Source organism: Silene latifolia, chromosome 4 (assembly GCF_048544455.1).
Source record: "Silene latifolia isolate original U9 population chromosome 4, ASM4854445v1, whole genome shotgun sequence".
Taxonomy (NCBI): domain Eukaryota; kingdom Viridiplantae; phylum Streptophyta; class Magnoliopsida; order Caryophyllales; family Caryophyllaceae; genus Silene; species Silene latifolia.
The window spans coordinates 44,569,062-44,590,961 of record NC_133529.1 but is presented as its reverse complement, the minus strand read 5'-3'; the positions used below and the strand labels follow the sequence as shown (position 1 = coordinate 44,590,961).

Here is a 21,900-nt window from a genome sequence, read left to right as displayed (position 1 = left end):
TAGATGATTCCGGTCATTCAGTTATTCTCCAGATCGAGGAAACCACTCTCGATATGATCACTTGCAAGTACGACCCGAAAGACACCTTGCATAGAGTGGGAGATAGTAATAGGACAAGAGAATTGGTGACGCACACTTGTCGAGGACAAGTGGGAGATTGTTGGAATAAGTGTCCTCCGACAATAATGCGATCACATCTGTCGATCATAATGATCACATGTTTAAATCTCATTTTAAGAATACATGTGGGAAGTAATATTTTACAGTCAACTGGTCCACACATATCGATAATGATTGACTGACTAGAGTTTGACATTACTGTCGTGCGACGGTGGTGATCAGTTGATCCCCTTAGGTCATACCTATAGGGAAATACTCTTAATTGATTATTTAATTAATCGTATGCCGATACGAGTTAATTAAATTGCTTAAAATTGACGGATGATTTTGTGAGTAAAGTTAACGTGTCTTATTGTAATTTGATTAAATGAGATACGGTCTAAGTAATCGAATTGTTTTATTACTTAGATTAAATTATTGTTTACGAAACAATTGAAACAGAATGAATAATTTATTATAAATACAAGTTGTTGTAGTTTATAATTATATGACCCATTTTTGGTACAAGTAATCAAGAATTACTAATTGAATTTTGTATGTGACATATTTTATTAATATGTTGATTTTTAATATGTGAAAAATACACTATAGTGTTACATGTCATGTAACATGTCACACATGACAAAATTGACAAATGATAAAAATAAAATGGACCTTCCATTTTATGGTTGTGCCAAAAATTGGAGGGAGTATTAGGGTTTATATTGTGTTGTTTATTTTAATGGGAAACACAATGATCATACTCTATATTATAGCTGTTCATGGGTCATCCCGCCCATTAGGCCCGCCCGTCCAGCCCGCTTATTACGTGGGCTTGGACAAGTATTTTTTACCCGAAAAATTAAGAGGGCGGGCCAAGCCCAGCCCACCAAGTTAAATGGGCGGGTATGGACAACAAGAAAATCCCGTGGGCCGGCCCATTAGGCCCATTTATTATTTAAATCATTTACTGTTACTCATAAAAAAAGACATTTTCAAAGAAAATTGTATCAATTTTATATGGATGTGGAACGCTAAAATAATAGGTAAACTATAACGGTTAAATTATAAACGAAAATATTTATATATTGGGTAGCCTTATATATTTTAATTAATAAAACATCTAAATTGAAGTTTCGTGGTACGACCCATTAGCCCATGGGCCGCCCGACTTTTGACTAAAGGGCGGGCAAGGGCAAGAATAATTGGCCCATAATTAAGGCCCGACCCGTCCACTAAGGTCTTAAGGGCAACTTTTTCCTTCATAGCCCGGCCCATATCCGGCCCAAGCCCGCATTTGAACAGCTCTACTCTATATATAGCCATGCATACCTATTTTTCCTTGGGTAGAATGTGAAGCTCATGCATTGGCCCTCTTCCCTCCCCCCAAGACAAGGGCTTTTCTTTTATTATTCATTCACAACTATTCTATTTTTCTAGTGTTAGAAAATATAATCTCTCTACATTTTGTGAAATTTTTAGAGTAAGAACTACACAGAAAATCCTCTCCTCTTAACCGAAATAGAGGAGAACAAAATCAATATTTTGTATCCAAATTTTATGTAAGATTAGTATTATTACTAGCTCACAATAATATTAGTCATTAAGGGTGTTCCTTGGGTATAAGCTTTTGGGAGAGATTCTAATTTGAATCTTTGTTCATCCATTGTTGGAAAGCTCAAGAACTAACAAGTAGGAGATCTTGTTGGTGCCCAAAATCCGAAACACCAATGTAAGAAGTGACGATTTCTTCTCTACCTTGTCTTATGTTTGCATGCATAAGATCTTGTGTTTATTTTATGACCAAATAAATTAATTCATATATGAATATGTATACTTATGAGATTAATGAATCCTAACAGTTCATATCAAGAAGATTGCCTTATTTAACCGGTTTATAGGTCTTGTTGTCATTGAAGTTCGGGTTAAAGTACTTTGCTAATTTGGAAATCAAGCCTCCATTTACTATATAGGCCGTACTATTCTTCCCAATTTGGATATCCCTCTATCATTCCAACAACAATTGGAGAATATCATAATTGCTCTTGTAATTCCCATGGACATTTAAGTGCGACTCAAGGTAAGTAAGGTCTAACTACGTAAAGAGATTTGCTTCTTTTCTTGCGCTTAGGGTGTTTGCAATTTATCGGTGCCAATACCTTATGCCCAGATGGTGTACATATAAGGCACGTCACTTCCTAAAAGTGGTGAAATCGTGACCGGTAATCGTTTTCCAAATCGGCTTAGCATCAAATTTAAGGGGTTTATTAAAGAAATCCCATTGGGAACCACACCTAAACACCTCACCAAAAGTCGACCTTGACATCCTTTTTGATTGATTCTCGAGTCGGAACTCAACATAGTTTCGAGTCTCAACCTTATATATCTTTAAAGAACTAATGAATTCCAAGGTAAGGGAGGGGTATGTCAATTCATTCATTTCAAAGATAGTAGACAAACCCAATGACTCGAAAAATGCTTTGGTTTGGTCAAGCACACTCAATTTGGCCAAGGTTTCTTGGCAAACAAACTTAGTAGCAACAAACTTCTTTTTGCTAAGGGATTCAATGACTTGCTTATGAGCATTATCAAGGAAAATTACCTCCGGATAATCTTTGACTTGCTCAATATCCGGTGTTGTGGTAGTTGTGACTTTCTCAATAGCTCCAACATGTTCCCTTGCTTGTTCATGAACTACTAGAGCCTTGGATGCCAAAACCTTTGGCCTTTTGGACAAATTTTGTGTTTTTGATGCTTGATTGTTCCCTTTTGTTCTTACCATGTTAAATACTCCTTAAAAGCTTGGTAAAATTAGTGTCAAAAAACCTTAAATGTGCTTGAATATGCTTCCTTTTCTCCAATTTCAAGCCCTTGAACAACTAATTGGGGATTTTTAAAATTGATTCAAACCCTAGAAATTGTTGGTTGAATTTGGGGGATTTGGGTGTTTGAAAGGTTTAATTATTGACAAAGGAGTGATTTAATTTGGATAAGAGCAAGCTTCCAAAGATTAATGATGAGTTTGGGTGAGTAATTGGTGTTTTTGATGTTGGGGTTTTGTGTTCTTGAGAGGGAATGGGTAGTTTGTGTTTGTGTTTATGTTGTAGAAATGAGGAAGGAAGCGAGCGGATCCCGTGTTTATGATGTGTAGCAGGGGGCTCCCACGAGCTAGGCAGGGCTCGGGTGAACTGGGCAGCTAGACAATTTTCTTCACGCATGGGCTTGCCCGAGCTGGACTCAGCTCCCACGAGCTATGCTGCAGGGTATTTTCTTTCTCCAAGGGGGCTCACCCGAGCTGGTGTTAGCTCCCATGAGCCAAGCTGTAGGACTCACTCTTCCTTTGCCTTTGGCTTCAACTCCCACGGGTTGAGGCCAACTCGTGGGGACTCTTTCCTTAGCTCGTCAAATATTCCTTTCTAGAACTTTCTAGTATGGGATTGCGTTCTATAGACTCGTCTAGCTTAGGTATAAGCATCCCCACTTGATTTTTACATTCTACACACTGGAAACACAATTAGTAACCCTCCCTCACTTGCTCGCATGTCAAAAATATGTTAAAACAAAGTATACAAATGCAATGCAAAAAGTTTAAATGCCTGAATTTAAATGAATGCAAGTTAAGAGATTGGTATATTTACAAATGGTGGTTTATGTAGGACTCCACCAAACTCTCCTCCAATTTAAAGCTTGTCAAAAGGGTAGGATAAGGATGTTGTTGATGTTACTCAACAGCCCATAAAAGTATTTAAAGGCTTGTTCGGATTCATGGTAGAAATCTTGAGTAGATTTTGGCACATTGTAGCTCTCATTCATGTAGAAACCCGCGTCGATGTTGTATTGACAAGGAACTTCACTGCCTTTGTTTAGGGCCATCGCATTTCCAACATAAGGATTGATCAATCCTTCGAATTCGTCATCCTATAAACCACTAACTTCTTTTACCTCTCCTCATTGTTCTAAAGACTATGACTAGGCATAGTCCCTTATTGTTTCATGTCACCCCGGCCACCAAAACCTTCACTGTTGCTTGTCATGTGAAATGAGCTATTAAATCTCTCCTCCTTGGTCTTGTCATGGAAATTCCTAGCTCACCAAATAGAGCTATCTCAATGTCATCAACTTATTTCTTCTAATTTGGTAACACTTCTTTGTCCTTCCTAGGAATGTCTTCCCTGATAGGATCCTTAGATGGAGATTCCGGCTTCTTCATGTCACATTCCCGACAATAGTTATCAACTATAAAGCATGGATCATTCAAATTTAGAGCTTTCATAGTTTTATCAAGGTTGAAGGTTGTCTTCTCATCACCAACTTCAAGAGTTAGCATCCCATGCTTGACATCAATCACCGCTCCGGCAGTGTGTAGAAATGGCCTTACCAAAATGATTGGTATGTTAGAATCTTTTTCTATACCCATAATTACAAAGTCCACCGGCATGAAGAATTTTCCAACTCTTAGGGGCACATCTTCACGAACTCCTAGTGGCTTCTTTGTAGCGCGATCCGCCATTTGCAATCTCATGCTAGTGCATTTCAACTCTCCCATTCCTAGCTTCTCACATACCGAGTATGGCATGACACTTACATTTGCACCTAAATCACATAATGCCTTGTTGATTGTAGTGTCTCCAATGGTACATGAGATAGAAAAGCTTCCCGGATCTTTAAGCTCAGGTGGGGAATTTCCTTTAATAATGGCACTACTTGTGCCGGCAAAAGCTATAGTCTCCGACCTTCTAATGGACTTCTTCTTGGTAAGAATATCCTTCATGTATTTTCCATACGCCAGTAGATGAGTAATTAACTCCATGAAAGGGATAGAAACCTCCAAGTTTTTCATAATCTCCATGAATTTCCCAAGTTGCTCATCAAGCTTAGGCTTGGCTTGGCGACTTGAAAAGGGTAGTATAATCAAAATAGGTTTTTTTTCAACCTCTTTGTTCTTCTCTTAATTCCTCTTCTTCAATGATTCACTTGTAGTAGAATCTACTACCTTGGTGTTCTTCTTCGGAGTTTTTGATTCTTTTCTTTCATCCAACACACTATCTTTCATCACATCCTTTGACTTGGCATTTAACATCCTCTTCAATAGGCTGCTTTGGTCCCTCGCTCATAGTTTGTACCACTCCTCAATTGAATGACATTGATGTTTTCGTTCTTTGTAGGGGGACTACCTTGGGGAGGTAATTGTCCCTTTTGCCTTTGGGAACTACAAGAGGCCAATTTGGTCATTTGAGTTCCAACATCTTGTTATGAGCAAGGATATTGTTGATAGTGATGTCCTTGTCTTGACTATCCTTTTGCATTTGAGCAAAGAATTCTTGTTGATTCTTTTACATTTTCAAAGCCGCTTTTTAAACATCAAAAGCTTGGTCATTAGATTGATTGTAAGAAGTTTGGCTTTGATCCTTTGTTTTCGTTGTACAAGGGTCTTTGAGTGGGATTTCTCATTGGTGGTGGGGTGTACAATGGTTGTGGCTTTTGAATATTTTGACTCTTGTATGAGACGTTTGGGTGGAATTTAGTGTTCTCATTGTAAAAGTTGGAGTATGGGGTGCCACTTTTGTATGCTTGGAAAGCATTCACTTGTTCATTTGTACCCCTACACTTGTTTTGCTCGTGTCCCAAAGTTCCACAATTCTCACATACACCACTTGGGATGAAAGGGCTCATTGCGATTGCATTGACTTGTTGAGTTGAATGTTGCTTGGATGAATTAGATGCTTCATTCATCTTGGCTATGGCCTTGTCAAACTTCAAATTCATTGTAATGATGTGAGAGCATAGATGTGCACCCAAGTCGGCACTCAATTGTGTGACTGAGACCACTTTATGTCTGCCTCTCCTAGTGTCTTTTCTTGGCCTACTATATTGAGAGTTATGGACCGTCATTTTTTTTAATCTTGGCCCATGTTTGGTTATCATCCACTTCGGTAAGCGTTCCATTAGAACCCCTGTTAAACACATTTCTTGAATACATACAACCCGCTCTAAAATTGTTGGACCAAAAACCACTCGGTTAGCCAATGATGAGGGCAAGAGCGACAAGTAGCTTTAAATCGTTCCCAAGCCTCATATATAGCTCTTCATCTCCGTGCTTAAATCCGTTGATTTGTGCCCTTAGCATGTTGGTTTTCTTCGGAGGGTAGAACTTCTTGTAAAAGTCAAGTGATAGTTTCATCCATGAATCGATGCCAAGAGTGGTGTTATCTAGACTCTTTAAATATTGCTTCGCGGCTCCGATCAAGGAAAAAGTAAACAAAACCCATCGGATTTGGTCTAGAGTCACCCCCGTTTGAGAAGTGGCTTCACAATAATCACAAAAGGTTTCCATGTGAAGATGAGGATCTTCACTAGGCATTCCTCTTAATTGACTTCTCTCAACAAGTTGTATATATAAAAGCGGATTTCGCTATGAAGTTCCCGGTTAGATAGGCGGGTGATTGAATACTATTATGTAGGTCCTACTCGGTTGGTACAGAATGTGATGAGAATTTCGACATGATTGATTGATTTTTTGTTGGTTTGGAATTGGGTTATCCTCGCCTTGTATTACAAAAAGGTTGGTAAACTCAATTCTATCTACTTGGATGACTCCTACGTCTACGTCCACAAGTCCTCCAATACTCGAATTAGGGTCCTCCATTGGTTATGTAGAAGCACCTCTAAAGGCTCTTGTAATAACCCTCAATGTTTTCTCAATCTCGGGATCAATAGGCAAGCGCTTGCCTTGTAATCTCCTAGGCATGCAAAATATCAAATACTAGAAAACAATTAGAATCACCTTGAGGAATGGACTTCCCTAAGGTAAAGAAAGACACAACTAAAAAGCAATAAAAGATAACAAGTCAACAATACACCATCACCGGCAACGACGCCATTTTGATATGAACTCATTAAGCATAGATCTTGTAATACTCGGATAATTTGGGACCCACAAAGACCTAGGGACACGTGAGGGAACCCACATGTACTCGGAAGTAAACGATGACCCCTCCCACGAGACCAAGTAAGACCTAAACTAGACCTAGTAGACTTCCAGTGGACCAAGTAGAACTCTAGGTGGACCAAGTGAGCTGGCACTCGGCCAAGTAAGGGTATACTCGACTGAGTGGGTGACACTCGGTCGAGTAAACCGATCACTCGGTCGAGTGGTTCTGAGCTGTACCCGAGGAAGAATATTTTGGGATTTCATTCTATCCAACCCCTATCCCCTTCATTCTTCTTCTTCTCCTTTATTACTCAAAAACACTATCCCCTCTCTCTAAAATGCTCCCAATATCCTTCCCTTAGCCTTCAAGCTTGGATTAATGGTGGAACACCTCTCCTTTTTCCCGATCTACCTTTGCAAGTAGAAATCTCACCTTTTCCTCTTTGTCTTATGAGTAATTTCGAGTTAGGGTTTACTAAGAGAGGTTAATTAGTATTTGGTTATGAAAAATGATTAATTAGTAACTAATAACAGGGGATTTTATGTTATAATATAGTATAGAATGGTTTGTGATAGTTATTATATAATTTATGTAGGATGAAACGATTTTATGAGATGGATACTTGGTGATTTCGATTAGCTTATGGATTATGCTAAAAGGTAGGTTATCCTACTCGGTTTCAATATTGTGTATGCATATTTGGGTGTCTTTCCTCACTAGTAAATTCATGAGTCGGTTAGTATATATGTGGGATTGAATTCATGAATTTGGTCATATGTTAAGTGTTGTTCTTCCATTTGTCATCTATGGTTGTGATTGTGTTGTGTTGGAGGTCTTTGGTGGTGGTACTTGATTGTTAAGGAGACGTAAGACGGTTGGGAAATCGTCTTGCGCTCGGGTCGCCCCTTGGAGCTTCCCACTCCAAGGGGGATGAGTACATTAATGACTTGAGTCACGGAGGTACTCGTGTGGTTGAGGCACGACGTCTGGCTGGGGATCCGGTTGGCTTCCGGACCCGGTACATATGGGTGTGTCCCGGTACCTTTGTGTGAGATGTGGTGTCGTGGGCGTGTCACTGGCACCAGTGGTTGTGGGTACGACTGGGCGTGTCCTTTTACCGGTATAGTGATTGTATAGTCGAGTCTCCTTCACATGATTATGTCGCGTCTACACTTATCGAGTCGTGTTATATGTTTGTGTATTGAAACTGACGTTTGTTGTGTCCGTGTAAATGTCACCTATTTCTAGGTGGCCTGTGTCGATTCATATGATATTTCCGATCATATGGGGAGCAGTTGTTTACAGTTTAGCTTTGGTAGCATGCGGGAGACGGGAGGAGCCATGATGACATTCGAGTCAAGCATAGTTGATTAGATTAGTTTAGTAGTCATGAGTTGTATCATTCATTTCATTTATTCACTTATGCACATTTAATCCACTAAATACTCATTTATGTTAATTGTTTCTTAATTGAGACTCCGATTTCACTACCTCGAAAATCGAGAAGGTAACATCTCTCAATTACCTTGGCCGGGTAAGAAGGGGGTGTTACAAAGTGGTATCAGAGCTTCGATTTTGGAACCTAAACCAACGAACCAAAATGAACCTAGGTGTGTCTAATAAAATGAGCCCAACACGAGTACAATAGGAAATCGATTTTGGATGAGTGAGCGCCCTTATGTCAAAACTAGTGCCTATTGCCTCATTTGCTCACTACGTGGGTGAACAAGCAAGGGGGAGTGATATAGACAATGTTGTGTGATTGCATGAATGATATGGTTCTGGTTAGACTCTTGCATGCTATGAATTTCGCATATGTATGGAAGTTGAATGCTTAGATTAATATGAGTAGCGTGTTTGGGAAATGGTTAACATGTGTTGGTATATGGATAATGATTTCAATATTTACATCATATCGCATGTTAATTGAATGCCTATTAATGTCCTTGATCATTGATACGTGCATATTCTATACACTTTTCATTGAGTTTTGGCACGTATTTCTATGCGTAAATGTTAGCGTTCGACTACTTTTCTTCCCGAAACAGGCTACTTTGGGTTTTGTATGTGTCAATTGCAGGATTGACCGCATGTGAGCTAAATCGAGCCTTTTTTCGTCTCCTGGAAGCATATCTTGGAAACTACGGGATTTGGAGCTCAGAAATCGTCCACTTCAAAGTGCCTGAAGAGTTTGAAGTGGAAGTATGAAATCATTGTATGGAAGTTGAATGCTTAGATTAATGTGAGTAGCGTGTTTGGGAAATGGTTAACATGTGTTGGTATATGGATAATGATTTCAATATTTACATCACATCGCATGTTAATTGAATGCCTATTAATGTCCTTGATCATTGATACGTGCATATTCTATACACTTTTCATTGAGTTTTGGCACGTATTTCTATGCGTAAATGTTAGCGTTCAGCTACTTTTCTTCCCGAAACAGGCTACTTTGGGTTTTCTATGTGTCAATTGCAGGATTGACCGTATGTGAGCTAAATCGAGCCTTTATTCATCCTCTGGAAGCATATCTTGGAAACTACGAGATTTGGAGCTCAGAAATCGTCCACCTCGAAGTGCGTGAAGAGTTTGAAGTTGAAGTATGAAATCATTGCTGAGTATATGGTCGATCGACCAGTGTTGCCAGTCGATCGACCGAGGTAGACTCCCCAGAATTGGTCAGAGCCCAGTACAGTACATGCCAGTCGATCGACCACAGGAGGTAGTCGATCGACCGCATCGCGACTTCAGAAGCGTTTTATTGCGTGATTTATGTTTGGGCTTCTTTTGTAAATTAACTTATCTTTCGACTCCTTTGGAGGATATGAGGAAAAAAAACGGTAGACAATCAGTAGGTTACGTTATTACGATTCACATCAGTTTGTAGAGGAAGTTTTAGGAACGCAAAACGGAGGCTACGGATTACGATCAATTGTCTGTTCATCGAATTCTTTAGTAAGCTTTAATTCAATTTCAATCTTCTCTTATTCTTGTTTATTTATTTCTAGTTTCTTCCAATTTATATTTAAGCAATTCAATTTTAATCCCTTAGTTTTTAATTCTAATTCAATCATGTCAATTTTATTCCGTATCTTTAATTTTGCAATTGTCATATTCTTAATCATGCGTAGCTAAATTCCTATGCTAGGAATTAGGGAATCCATGGCGTTATGAGTTGCTATTATTAAGTTTAGGTTGAACCCGTACCGGCCTTATTTACTTTTGTAAGAATTTACCCCTTTGCTAGATTGAGAGATTAGCGGAGTTAGATTTCTTACAAGTAATTGGAAAGACTAGTGAAGCGAAAGCAATCTAGTTTCATTCTAGGGTGAAAGAAGACCGAGAGGCTTAATTCGAATAGAGCCTTAGAGGACCTATTTGACATCCTGAGACGGTATTGGACAGACCTTGACTTTACTTGACTGACCCTTAGGCCATGGTGAACCGAAGTTCCTAGCTGCTTTTTAATATCTATTTTAAACTTCATTTAAATTTCAGTAATTAGTTTAGAATCAACCAACCAAAACCCCCCCAATAATTGTTACTTCAATATATTAAAAATAGCAAATAGAATTGATCTTGTCTCTCTGTGGTTCGACCCTTACTATCACTAGCTATAGTTTTAGTTTGGTTTATAAATTTAACTTTGATACAAAACGACGGTATCAAATTTTGGCGCCGTTCTTGGGAGACGGTGTAATTACATTTGCTTTATTTTTAGTTTATTTTTCTTGTCTCAAGGAACTTTGGTTCCTTGAGGCCGTTGCTTACCTTTTTCTTCTAGTTTTGCTTGTGCACAGTTAGAAGAAGATTTCGAGAGGAAAACTTGAGTACTCCCGATTTTGCTACAATCATGCCAACAATATACGATCAGTCTCAGCCAAAGGTACAAGATATTCCTCAGGGATTTAGCCTCCCTGTTCCTACACAGGGGACTTTTGATATCCGCCCCTCTCACATCTCTTTAGTGGAGCGGAACCTGTTTGGTGGATTACCAGATGAAGATCCTGGGAAGCATATGGAGATCTTCACGGATTATTGCTGTTCCATATCTGTACCGGCCGGAGTGACCCAAGATGAAGTAAAGGAGACATTGTTTCTATACTCTTTGAAAGATTCTGCGCGTGAATGGTACCGCTACCTTGATAAGGTAGCAGCTGGAGTTACAAACTGGACATCTCTAGCTTTGGCTTTCTACAAAAGATATTATCCGCCTGTGAAAACCAATGCTTTGAGAAGTCAAATTACAAATTTCCAGCAAGGACCCGATGAGGAATTACATGAAGCATGGGTCCGTTTCAAGAAATTAGTTCGATCTGTTCCTCACCACGGTTTTCAGCAGTGGTACCTTTGCAACCAATTTTATAATACCTTGTACGATGACTACAGAGTCATCCTTGATGCGGCTGCAAATGGTAGGTTCCAAAACAATGTGGATTCTAATAAAGGTTGGAACACTATTGAGGAGATGGCAGTTCATAGAGCTGAATATGGGAGTTCGCGTGGGAATTCGCGAAAGCCAAGTGATGAAATGAGTGCCGTTGCGACACTGAAGCTTCTATTAATGCCCGGTTCGAAAAGCTCGAGTTTTCTAAGGCTTCCGAGAAGAAAATTGAAATTCCTGTTCATAACTCAAATGAGACCGCGGAATTGAGAGAAATAGTCTAAGCTCTTTTGGTTCAAGTTACGAAAATAGAAGAAGCTAGGATTGAATCTGCAAGGAATTTTGAGAAGCAGTTGGAGATTCTAGTGGCTAACAAAGTCGCTAATTCTTCAAGCAAATGTGAGGTTCCTATCGAGACACTTAATGCAATTCACCTCCGCAGTGGTCTCTCATATGAGGGTCCTGATAAGCCAAGAAAAGACTCGGAAAATGATGAAAAGTCAGATTTAAATTCTGGTGCGAAAACAAACTCTCTTGCGATGCGGTGGTCGATCGACCAACAACATCGATCGATCGACGAGAATCTCGACGAAAAAGTTTCGACAATCGAAACTATTTGAACCTGCACTCGTCGATCGACCGAGCCCCATGGTCGATCGACTGGGTCGCCAGTGCTGAATGAAAATCCGTCAATTGAATTGCAAAATACCTCAGCTAGTGACGATTTGACGGAGATTTTAAACATTCGGAAGACGAAAATTGTCGACCTTACGACAAGTGTTGCGGTCCCGTATCCGGAGCGTTTAAAGAATACAAAGTTGGAGCGTAAGTTCGGTAAGTTTTTGGAGATCATCAAGAATCTTGAGGTAACCATTCCTTTCACTGACTTAATTACCCAGGTACCTTCTTACACTAAGTTTATGAAGGATATTTTGACTCGTAAGAAGAATTTTAATGATGTTGGTACTATTGCTTTCACGGAGGAGTGTAATGTTCTTTCACGAAGCAACATACCACCTAAATTAAAAGACCCGGGTAGTTTTTCGATTCCATGTACTATAGGTAACCATGAATTTGGGAAAGCTCTTTGTGATCTAGGGGCCAGTGTCAGTGTTATGCCATATTCTGTGTGTGAAAAGTTAAATATAGGTAACCTTAAGGTGACCAATATGACCCTTCAGATGGCAGATAGATCGATTCAGAGACCCTTAGGTATTTTAGAAGATGCACCCGTTCGAGTGGGTATGTTCTTTATTCCTGTCGATTTCGTCGTTTTAGACATTCTTTGAGGATAGTCGGATACCTATTATCTTAGGTAGACCATTTTTACATACAAAATGGCCGTGATAGATGTCAAACGCGGAGCCTTGACCTTGGAGGTAGGGGATGACACACCGAGTTCGATCTTGCTCGCATCTGCGACTGAACCTACGATGATGATACGTGTTATTCCGTTGATATTATTGACAGGGCTGTTAATTGTAACTGGAGGGAATCCTTAGCCAAGGATCCTCTAGTTGATTTAACCCTTTTAGATGAGTGTGCAGTTAATCCAGCAAAGAATGCTGATGAGCTGGATGTTTTGGAAGCAGTAATGGAAGGCCACGAGCTCTCAGAGGAAGAAGATGTGATGATCATAAGCCTGGCCAACACGAATTTGGTAAACACTTGCTATGCCATTGAAGCTGATTCTGCCTATGCTGTTGAGGTAAAGGTGCCAGAGCGTAAGCCACTTCCTCCAAATCTTAAGTATGTCTTTTTAGATGATACGGAGCAATACCCAGCTATTGTTAGTGCTAAGCTTGGTGATAACCAGCTTTCTGCTTTGATGTGTGTACTTAAGAAAAACAGGAAAAGTTTAGGTTATTCTTTGGATGATATTAAGGGCATCAGCCCTGACATTTGTATGCACAGAATTGAGCTGGAGGAGGGTCACAAGCCTTACAGACAGGGTCAGCGCAAGTTGAATCCGAAGATGCAGGAGGTTGTCATGGCTGAGGTGATGAAACTACTCGATGCAGGTATTATTTATACAGTTGGCAACTCCAAGTGGGTTAGCCTTCGGGTAGTCCCGAAGAAAGGAGGGACCACTTGTGGTACAAAATGAGAAAATGAATTAATACCAACTCGAGTTGTAACGAGGTTGGCGGATGTGCATTGACTACGAGACGATTAAATGCCGCCACAAAAAAAAAGACCATTTCCCCTCCCTTTTGTTGACCAGATGACCGAAAGACTAGCCTCTAATAAATTTTTCTGTTTCTTAGACGGATATTCAGTGGTTCTTTCGGATCCCTATTCATCCTGATGATCGAGTAAGACCACATTTACCTATCCACGGGTGTTTTTGCATACCGCGAGAATGCCTTTCGGATTGTGTAACGCCCACTACCTTTCGAGGTGCATGATGGGGATTTTTTCTGATTATATAGAGAATATTATGGAGGTATTTATGGATGACTTCTCAGTTTATGGTAATGACTTTGATCGTTGTTTAGCTAACCTTGATAAAGTCATGCGGGGTTGTATTGATGTTAATCTTGTTTTAAACCGAAAAATGTCGGTTCATGGTCAATGAGGGAGTTGTGTTGGGACATTTGATTTCCGATAAGGGCATACATGTTGATAAAGAAAAAGTGCAGGTGATTGAGCAATGGCCTCCTCCCGTGAATGTTAAAGGAGTGAGGAGTTTCCTTGCCATCTTTGGTTTTTATCGGCGGTTCATTAAGGATTTTTCGAAAATTGCTAAACCACTTACACAATTGCTTCTTAAAGATGTTGTTTTTGAGTTTACTGCGATGAGTGCCTTTTAGCTTTTAACGGGTTAAATGAGGCTTTAGTTTCGGCGCCAATCATTCAAACTGATTGGGACCTCCCATTCGAGATTATGTGTGATGCTAGCGATTATGCGATTGGTGCAGTCTTAGGACAGCGGAAAAATAAAGTTTTGAATGCCATATATTATGCGAGTCGAACTCTGGATGAGGCTCAAGTTAATTATTACACAACTGAGAAGGAGCTTCTAGCTGTAGTTTTTGCTTTAGATAAATTTCGGTCTTATTTGTTGGGTTCCAAGGTTATTGTGTATACTTGACCATGCAAATAAGACTCTCTTTCTTAAGAAAGATGCGAAGCCGAGGCTTCGAGGTGGATACTCCTTTTGCAGGAGTTCGATTTGGAGATCAAAGATAAGAAGGGTGCAGAGAATGTGGTGGCTGACCATTTATCTCGTCTGCAGCTGACAGAAAGGGAAGATTCGTTACCCATTGATGATTCTTTTCCTGATGAGAGACTGTTAGTTATTACTAATTCGGGGTCTTATCCACCTCCGTGGTTTGCTGATTATGCTAATTTTGCAGTGACAGGTAAAATACCACCCAAGCTTTCATGGCGTGAAGAAGCGGTTAAACTTATGATGCTAGACAATACTTTTGGGATGATCCATTTGTTTTCAAGAAATGTGCAGACGGTCTTATCCGGAGATGTGTGCCTCAATGGGAGGTCAAGGATATCCTAGAAGCTTGCCACTCTTCTGCCTACGGTGGTCATCATGGTCCGTCTCGGACTGTGGCTAAGGTACTCCAATCTGGTTTCTATTGGCCTACTTTGCATGCAGATAGTCGTAATTTTTTTGCTGAGTGTGATGCTTGTCAAAGATCGGGAAATATTTCAAAGAGACATGAGATGCCGCAGGTAGGTATTCTAGAGGTTGATATTTTCGATGTCTGGGGCATTGACTATCAAGGACCTTTTCCGAGTAGCAAAGGTAATAAATATATCCTGGTAGGTGTAGATTATGTGTCTAAGTGGGTGGAAGCTGTTGCTACCTCTCATTGCGACGCAAAAGCCGTGATTAAATTGTTTAAAAAGATAGTTTTCCCTCGTTTTGGTGTCCCTAGGGTTGTCATTAGCGATGGAGGTATGCATTTTAAGGAAAAAAAACTTTGTGCTATGTTGTCTAAATACGGTGTCCAACATCGTAGAGGTTTGGGGTATCATCCCCGAACTAGTGGTCAAGTTGAGATTTCTAACCGGGAATTGAAACAAATGTTAGCTAAAGTTGTGTCTAAATCACGGAAAGATTGGAGACTTAAATTGGATGATGTCTTATGGGCTTATAGAACTGCGTTTAAAACGCCAATCGGGATGTCGCCGTTCCGATTAATTTATGGTAAAACGTGTCATTTGCCTGTTGAATTAGAGCGTAAATCTTGGTGGGCAATTTGTGATTTGAATTTAGATCCTAACCTCTCTCGTGAGAAACGTATGACGCAGTTAAACGAGTTGGAGGAATTTAGGCTGCTGGTCTATGATAATGCTAGGATATACAAGGAGAAGACGAAGCGCTGGCACGACAAGAGGACCATCAAGCGCGAGTTCAATGTCGGTGATAAGGTACTCCTTTTTAATGCTCGTATCCGTTTATTTCCTGGTAAGCTGAAATCCAGGTGGAGTGGCCCTTATATGGTCACAGCGGTGACAACATTCGGATCAGTTGAATTGGAGACCTCCTATGGAGACCGATTCAAAGTGAATGGTCAATACGTGAAACACTATCACGGTGCAGACGAATTTGTTGGGCAGGTCGAAGTACTATATTTTGACCCACTTTTAGAAGCTGCAAATTGAGGTAAGAAGGTCGTGCGGGACCTCTTAAACCAGCGCTAACCGGGAGGCAACCCGGCTTGTAATTTTCTTGTGTAATTAGGAACTTTACCGTTTATTTAGCTTACATCTCATTAGGAGCTTTAGATTTATTTTAGTTTAGTTAGCGATTACTGTTATGGGAAGACGTGCGCCTTTGTGAGTGTTTGAAGGTAATTATTTTATGCAAAGTGCGTAGAGTGATATGCTAGATAATTGTGAAAGAAAGGCGGAAGTTTGAAGTTGAAAGGGAATTTTTAGCGTATGTGACTATTGCCAGTATCCTCAGTCGATCGACCAAGTGCATCAGTCAATCGACTGATGATTATATGACGCCAACAATCAGGAACTGTTCCAGGTGAAAGACCAGTCGATCGACCATACTGGGTAGTCGATCGACTGAGGCGTGAACACTGCAGCGCCTAATTCTTATTAAGAGAGAGGCTCGGTCGATCGACTGCATCACTTAGTCAATCGACCGCGACGCGACATCAGTGTTTTAACAGGGAGTTTTTATTCTAATTTCTTTCCTTCATTCCTTAATTCATTCATTAACAACAAAGAAAAAGAAAAAAAAAAACCCCCTTTTAACCTTTCTTCACCTCGCGATTTCCTTCTGTACACTTCAATTTCGTTTTTTCTTGCTCAATTTCATAGGGTTTCATCATAAGGTATATAATTAATCGTCTTTCACTCCTTTACTTCGACTTTGCTTCCCTGTTAAAGCCCCAATTCGAAGTAGTTTCTAACCCTAATTTCGAAAAAATCGATTTGGGGGTTTTATTCCGGTCGAATATTAGCTTATTTGGAGTTTATTACCTTCGTCCTATAATTTTCAAGTCTATTTAGCAAGTTTGAGGAGTTAATTTCGTTTTCCCCAATTCTTATAAACCCTAATTCGTATGTTGCTTTCCGTTTGATTTTTAGGGTTTACGTGTCTCAGTGTTCGGGTTTGGGGAAATCTAATTGTACTTGCTAAGTTTTGTTGGAAGCATAAATGACAAAAGATAAAAGATCAGCCGAGCGTGGGCAGCCCAGCAGTCAGGAGGCATCAAAACGGTCGCGGATTACGACGCCATGGTCGAGTTAACTACGGATAGTCTTCCTGGCTATCCGCAGGTGATTTTCTCCTCCCCTTCACAGAGAGCTAAATTTCTTACTTTGATCGAACGGTGTTCAGTTCAAGCAACCCGTTTTATACATAAACCGACTTTAGAAAAGCTAGGGTGTCTCGACTCCGCTGTTTCCCTGCTAAATGGGACAGGGATGTAAAGCTTGGTGGACATCGCTGAGTTCACATACCGTATTTTGACTCTTGAGTTTTTCTTTTCCTTTGTTTTCGACCAAACTTCTTTTGAAACTGATAAAAATAGCTCTTGTGTCTCTTTTAGGCTGTTTAATGTCACTTATTCCTTGACGCTAGCTGAGTTTGCTAGTTTTTTGGGTCTGTGTTTCGAGGGTAACACCTCGGAGTCGTCTGATGTGCATAGGGTTATGTGGTCGTGCATATCCGACCTGGACGGCCCTAAGAGGAAGGGCACTTCCGTCCATTTACCTCCCTTTCGTTACTGCTTCCGGCTAATGGGTATCACCATCTATGGCCGGAAAGAGTCAAATAACATAAAGACAATTGAATTGTCTATTTTGGCAGGTTACCTGAACATCGAGAGTCGGGTAGCCCGCATTTATAACATTGCTTATTTGACTGCCTCTCACTTCAACACTATAAGTGAGGGCACCTCTCTGACTACTATAGTCTGTGGTGGGCTAGTGACTCGTATAGCCCACCGTCTTGTTCTTGTCTTTCCTCGAGAGGAGGCTCCTCTCGACCCTCTTACACGCTTCATGGACTTTGACTACGTCAAGTCCGTGAAGTGGGTCGATACTCGGGGTCGGTGGAAGATCGATACTTTCATTTCCGACCCCATTCCTATCCTTGCCCTTCCTCCTAATTTACCCCTTACTACTGTTGAGGGGGAGACTCGACCGCCCTTGCCTAGCTATAGGCTCCCTATTAGGGCAAGCTCCTCTCATGTTTCCGCACAGAGAGGAGCTCATACCTCCCATGCTGCTAGGGAGGTGGGACAGTCCTCTAGGGCTGTCCCGTCTTCTTCTCGAGCTCCTCCCTCCTTTATTTCCGCTCCTGAGTCGGGTTTCCCGGCTACATTTTGACCCCCTACACCTATTATTATCCCTGCGGTCATGGACCAACGGGCGGTCTCACGCGTGTTGGTCGAGTTGTGCAGGAGTTTCGATCAGCATAGGATGGACATGGCGCTCGCCATGTATCCTGTTTACGAGGAGTATGCACGGACAGGGATGCTCCGTCTGCTACGACGTCTACTCCTACTACTTCTGCTGCTGCTGAGGCGGAGGAGGAGGATGGCTCGGGATCCGACGAGGAGGATGCGGATAGCGATCGCGAGTATGACGGTGGAGATTAGATGCATTACGACCTCCCCCATTTTTGGCTGGTTTGGGGAGGTCTTCTATTGTGAGTTTCCGATCCCTTTTAGTTAGTTTCCTTTTATTTTGTTGTTGTTTATATTCTTCCCAATATTGTTGTTGCTGCTGTTGAGTTAGCTGCTGAGCACAATGAGGGCATTGTGCGTTTTGGTTTGGGGAGGGTATATGCATATGCTTGTCACATTTGCATTGTTTTACTCGCATTTTTAGGTCATGTTTATTGCATTTCCGCATGCATTTGCATTTCTCTTAAAAAAAATAAATTACAAAAATATCACGTTTACTTTTGCATGTAGGTCGAGTCGGAATGGATGGATTTCAATGATAAAATTGCTTTACGTATTGTCTCATTGCCCTTCCTTGCACTTTTAATGTCGTTGAGTATGTCACTTGCATAGTCTACGAGTTTTTGTTGGAATTTTACTAAACGAATAGGCTTGACTCAATATTGGCAAACTACTTAAAATTTCTAAGGTTAGAGTTTATTTAAACTGGTGTCATTTATGACCGGTTTCATGTAGGAATGAGAGTAGTTACTCCTCGTAAGGCATGTCACATAAATTTGCATAAACATGAATTTTATCTGCTTAATACCTGTATGCATTCGGTGTTGCGGTTTGCTGACACATGTGGAAGAGGTTCCCTTTATTTCATTTTGCCCATAAGCCCCACAAAAGCCAAATTTGCTTTTTTTTGTCCCATAAAATACATTCCAAATTTAGCCTACCCTAGCCGAGCTAGTAAAGGTAGTTATTCGGGAATATTTTTTTTGCGATTTGGTTTTTATTGTTTCGTGTGAGAAATGCATCAGTTTTGGGTGATATGTTGGGAAATGAAGGGAAACTTTGAATTGAAAATAAGAAAAGGAAAAAAAAAGAGAAACTGAACTGAAGTAGAGGAGGTTCAGGTCAAAAGGGGCAGTCGATCGACTGCATCACATAGTCGATCGACTGCCAGATCAGGTTTTGAAAAAAAAAGAGGCAGAAAAAAGAAAAAGAAAGAAAAGAAAAAAATCACATGATTAGAATAATTTTTGGATGGTGATTTTTATTCCCATGTTGCTATTCATATTATCTGGGGAATTATTATTATTTTGGGAGATTGTGAGATTTGTGCTTTTAGTAGCACCGTTTTGATTTTCTCTCGAGTACGAAGTTGGGAAGTATTCAGAAATTTGGTGTTTAGAAGTTGCTTGCTCGGCTTTATCTCCTCTTATCCAAATTTATTTTAGCCCCTTCTTACCCGTAGCCTCACAATCCCAAATCGCCTCGACATGTGTCATGGTCATTAAATGGTTGGAATGCATATGTACGGTTGTAGAGATTTTACTCATGTTAGACTGCAGGCATGTTTTTATGGGTCGTAGTTAGGTGAGAGACTTATTTCAATCATTCTTCTATCTTGCACAATTAAATTCTCATCCTATTCTTAAATTTGAGTGAATGAGCGACCCGTGAGAGTCCGATATATACGAGTCTTGCAAGGTCGAAAGTTTGGTAAATTCTTGAACATGTTCAACTCGTTTGCGCTTGACAAAATGCTTTGATATTATTTGTTGCAGTAAATTGGTTGGGCATGATAATACGTTCTTGTTTTGAGAAAGAAATCCGTTCCAATAGGTGTTTAGATTGAGTCGTAGTGCTTGCTTGGGGACAAGCAAGGTTTGGTTTGGGGAGATTTGATACGTGCATATTCTATACACTTTTCATTGAGTTTTGGCACGTATTTCTATGCGTAAATGTTAGCGTTCGGCTACTTTTCTTCCCGAAACAGGCTACTTTGGGTTTTCTATGTGTCAATTGCAGGATTGACCGTATGTGAGCTAAATCGAGCCTTTATTCGTCCCCTGGAAGCATATCTTGGAAACTACGGGATTTGGAGCTCAAAAATCATCCACCTCGAAGTGCGTGAAGAGTTTGAAGTGGAAGTATGAAATCATTGCCGAGTATATGGTCGATCGACCAGTGTTGCCAGTCGATCGACCGAGGTAGACTCCCCAGAATTGGTCAGAGCCCAGTACAGTACATGCCAGTCGATCGACCACAAGAGGTAGTCGATCGACCGCATCGCGACTTAAGAAGCCTTTTATTGCGTGATTTATGTTTGGGCTTCTTTTGTAAATTAACTTATCTTTCGACTCCTTTGGAGGATATGAGGAAAAAAAACGGTAGACAATCAGTAGGTTACGTTATTACGATTCACATCAGTTTGTAGAGGAAGTTTTAGGAACGCGAAACGGAGGCTACGGATTACGATCAATTGTTTGTTCATCGAATTCTTTAGTAAGCTTTAATTCAATTTCAATCTTCTCTTATTCTTGTTTATTTATTTCTAGTTTCTTCCAATTTATATTTAACAATTCAATTTTAATCCCTTAGTTTTTAATTCTAATTCAATCAAGTCAATTTTATTCCGTATCTTTAATTTTGCAATTGTCATATTCTTAATCATGCGTAGCTAAATTCCTATGCTAGGAATTAGGGAATCCATGGCGTCATGAGTTGCTATTATTAAGTTTAGGTTGAACCCGTACCGGCCTTATTTACTTTTGTAAGAATTTACCCTTTTGATAGATTGAGAGATTAGCGGAGTTAGATTTCTTACAAGTAATTGGAAAGACTAGTGGAGCGAAAGCAATCTAGTTTCATTCTAGGGTGAAAGAAGACCGAGAGGCTTAATTCGAATAGAGACTTAGAGGACCTATTTGACATCCTGAGACGGTATTGGACAGACCTTGACTTTACTTGACTGACTCTTAGGCCATGGTGAACCGAAGTTCCTAGCTGCTTTTTAATATCTATTTTAAACTTCATTTAAATTTCAGTAATTAGTTTAGAATCAACCAACCAAACCCCCCCCCCCCCCCCCAAATAATTGTTACTTCAATAGATTAAAAATAGCAAATAGAATTGATCTCGTCTCTCTGTGGTTCGACCCTTACTATCACTAGCTATAGTTTTAGTTTGGTTTATAAATTTATCTTTGATACAAAACGACGGTATCAATCATGTATGAGTAGTAATGGATGCTAGGGGAGTAGCCACTAGTGTTACGGTAGTGCACCATAGTTGGTGAGTAGAAAAACGGATGAACTAATTTGGAACGATTCACCAATAGACAGTGGACTCCCGAACCTTGTATTGTCTTGCAGGAAATCCATCGATAAGTTCTATTGAAATTTAAACCCAATAGAATCACTTGACCGAGTGCGAGTACCAACTCGGCCGAGTAAGTAAGCACTCGACCGAGTGGACCCTTTACTCGACCGAGTGGGCCCAGTTCCAAGAGGTAATACATTCAGGAGAAACCCGTCACTCGACCGAGTGGAATCGTACTCGACCGAGTACACTTGGCACACGACCGAGTGGGTTCACA

General features: G+C 40.3%; 1 protein-coding gene across 1 annotated transcript; it reads right to left on the bottom strand.

Annotated features, from left to right (window-relative positions):
• Positions 1 to 4,228: 4,228 nt before the first annotated feature.
• On the bottom strand, positions 4,229 to 4,609 carry LOC141651459 (uncharacterized). Its single transcript, XM_074459172.1, has one exon. It carries the CDS (start codon positions 4,607 to 4,609, stop codon positions 4,229 to 4,231), a length of 381 nt encoding a protein of 126 aa, XP_074315273.1.
• Positions 4,610 to 21,900: the final 17,291 nt, after the last annotated feature.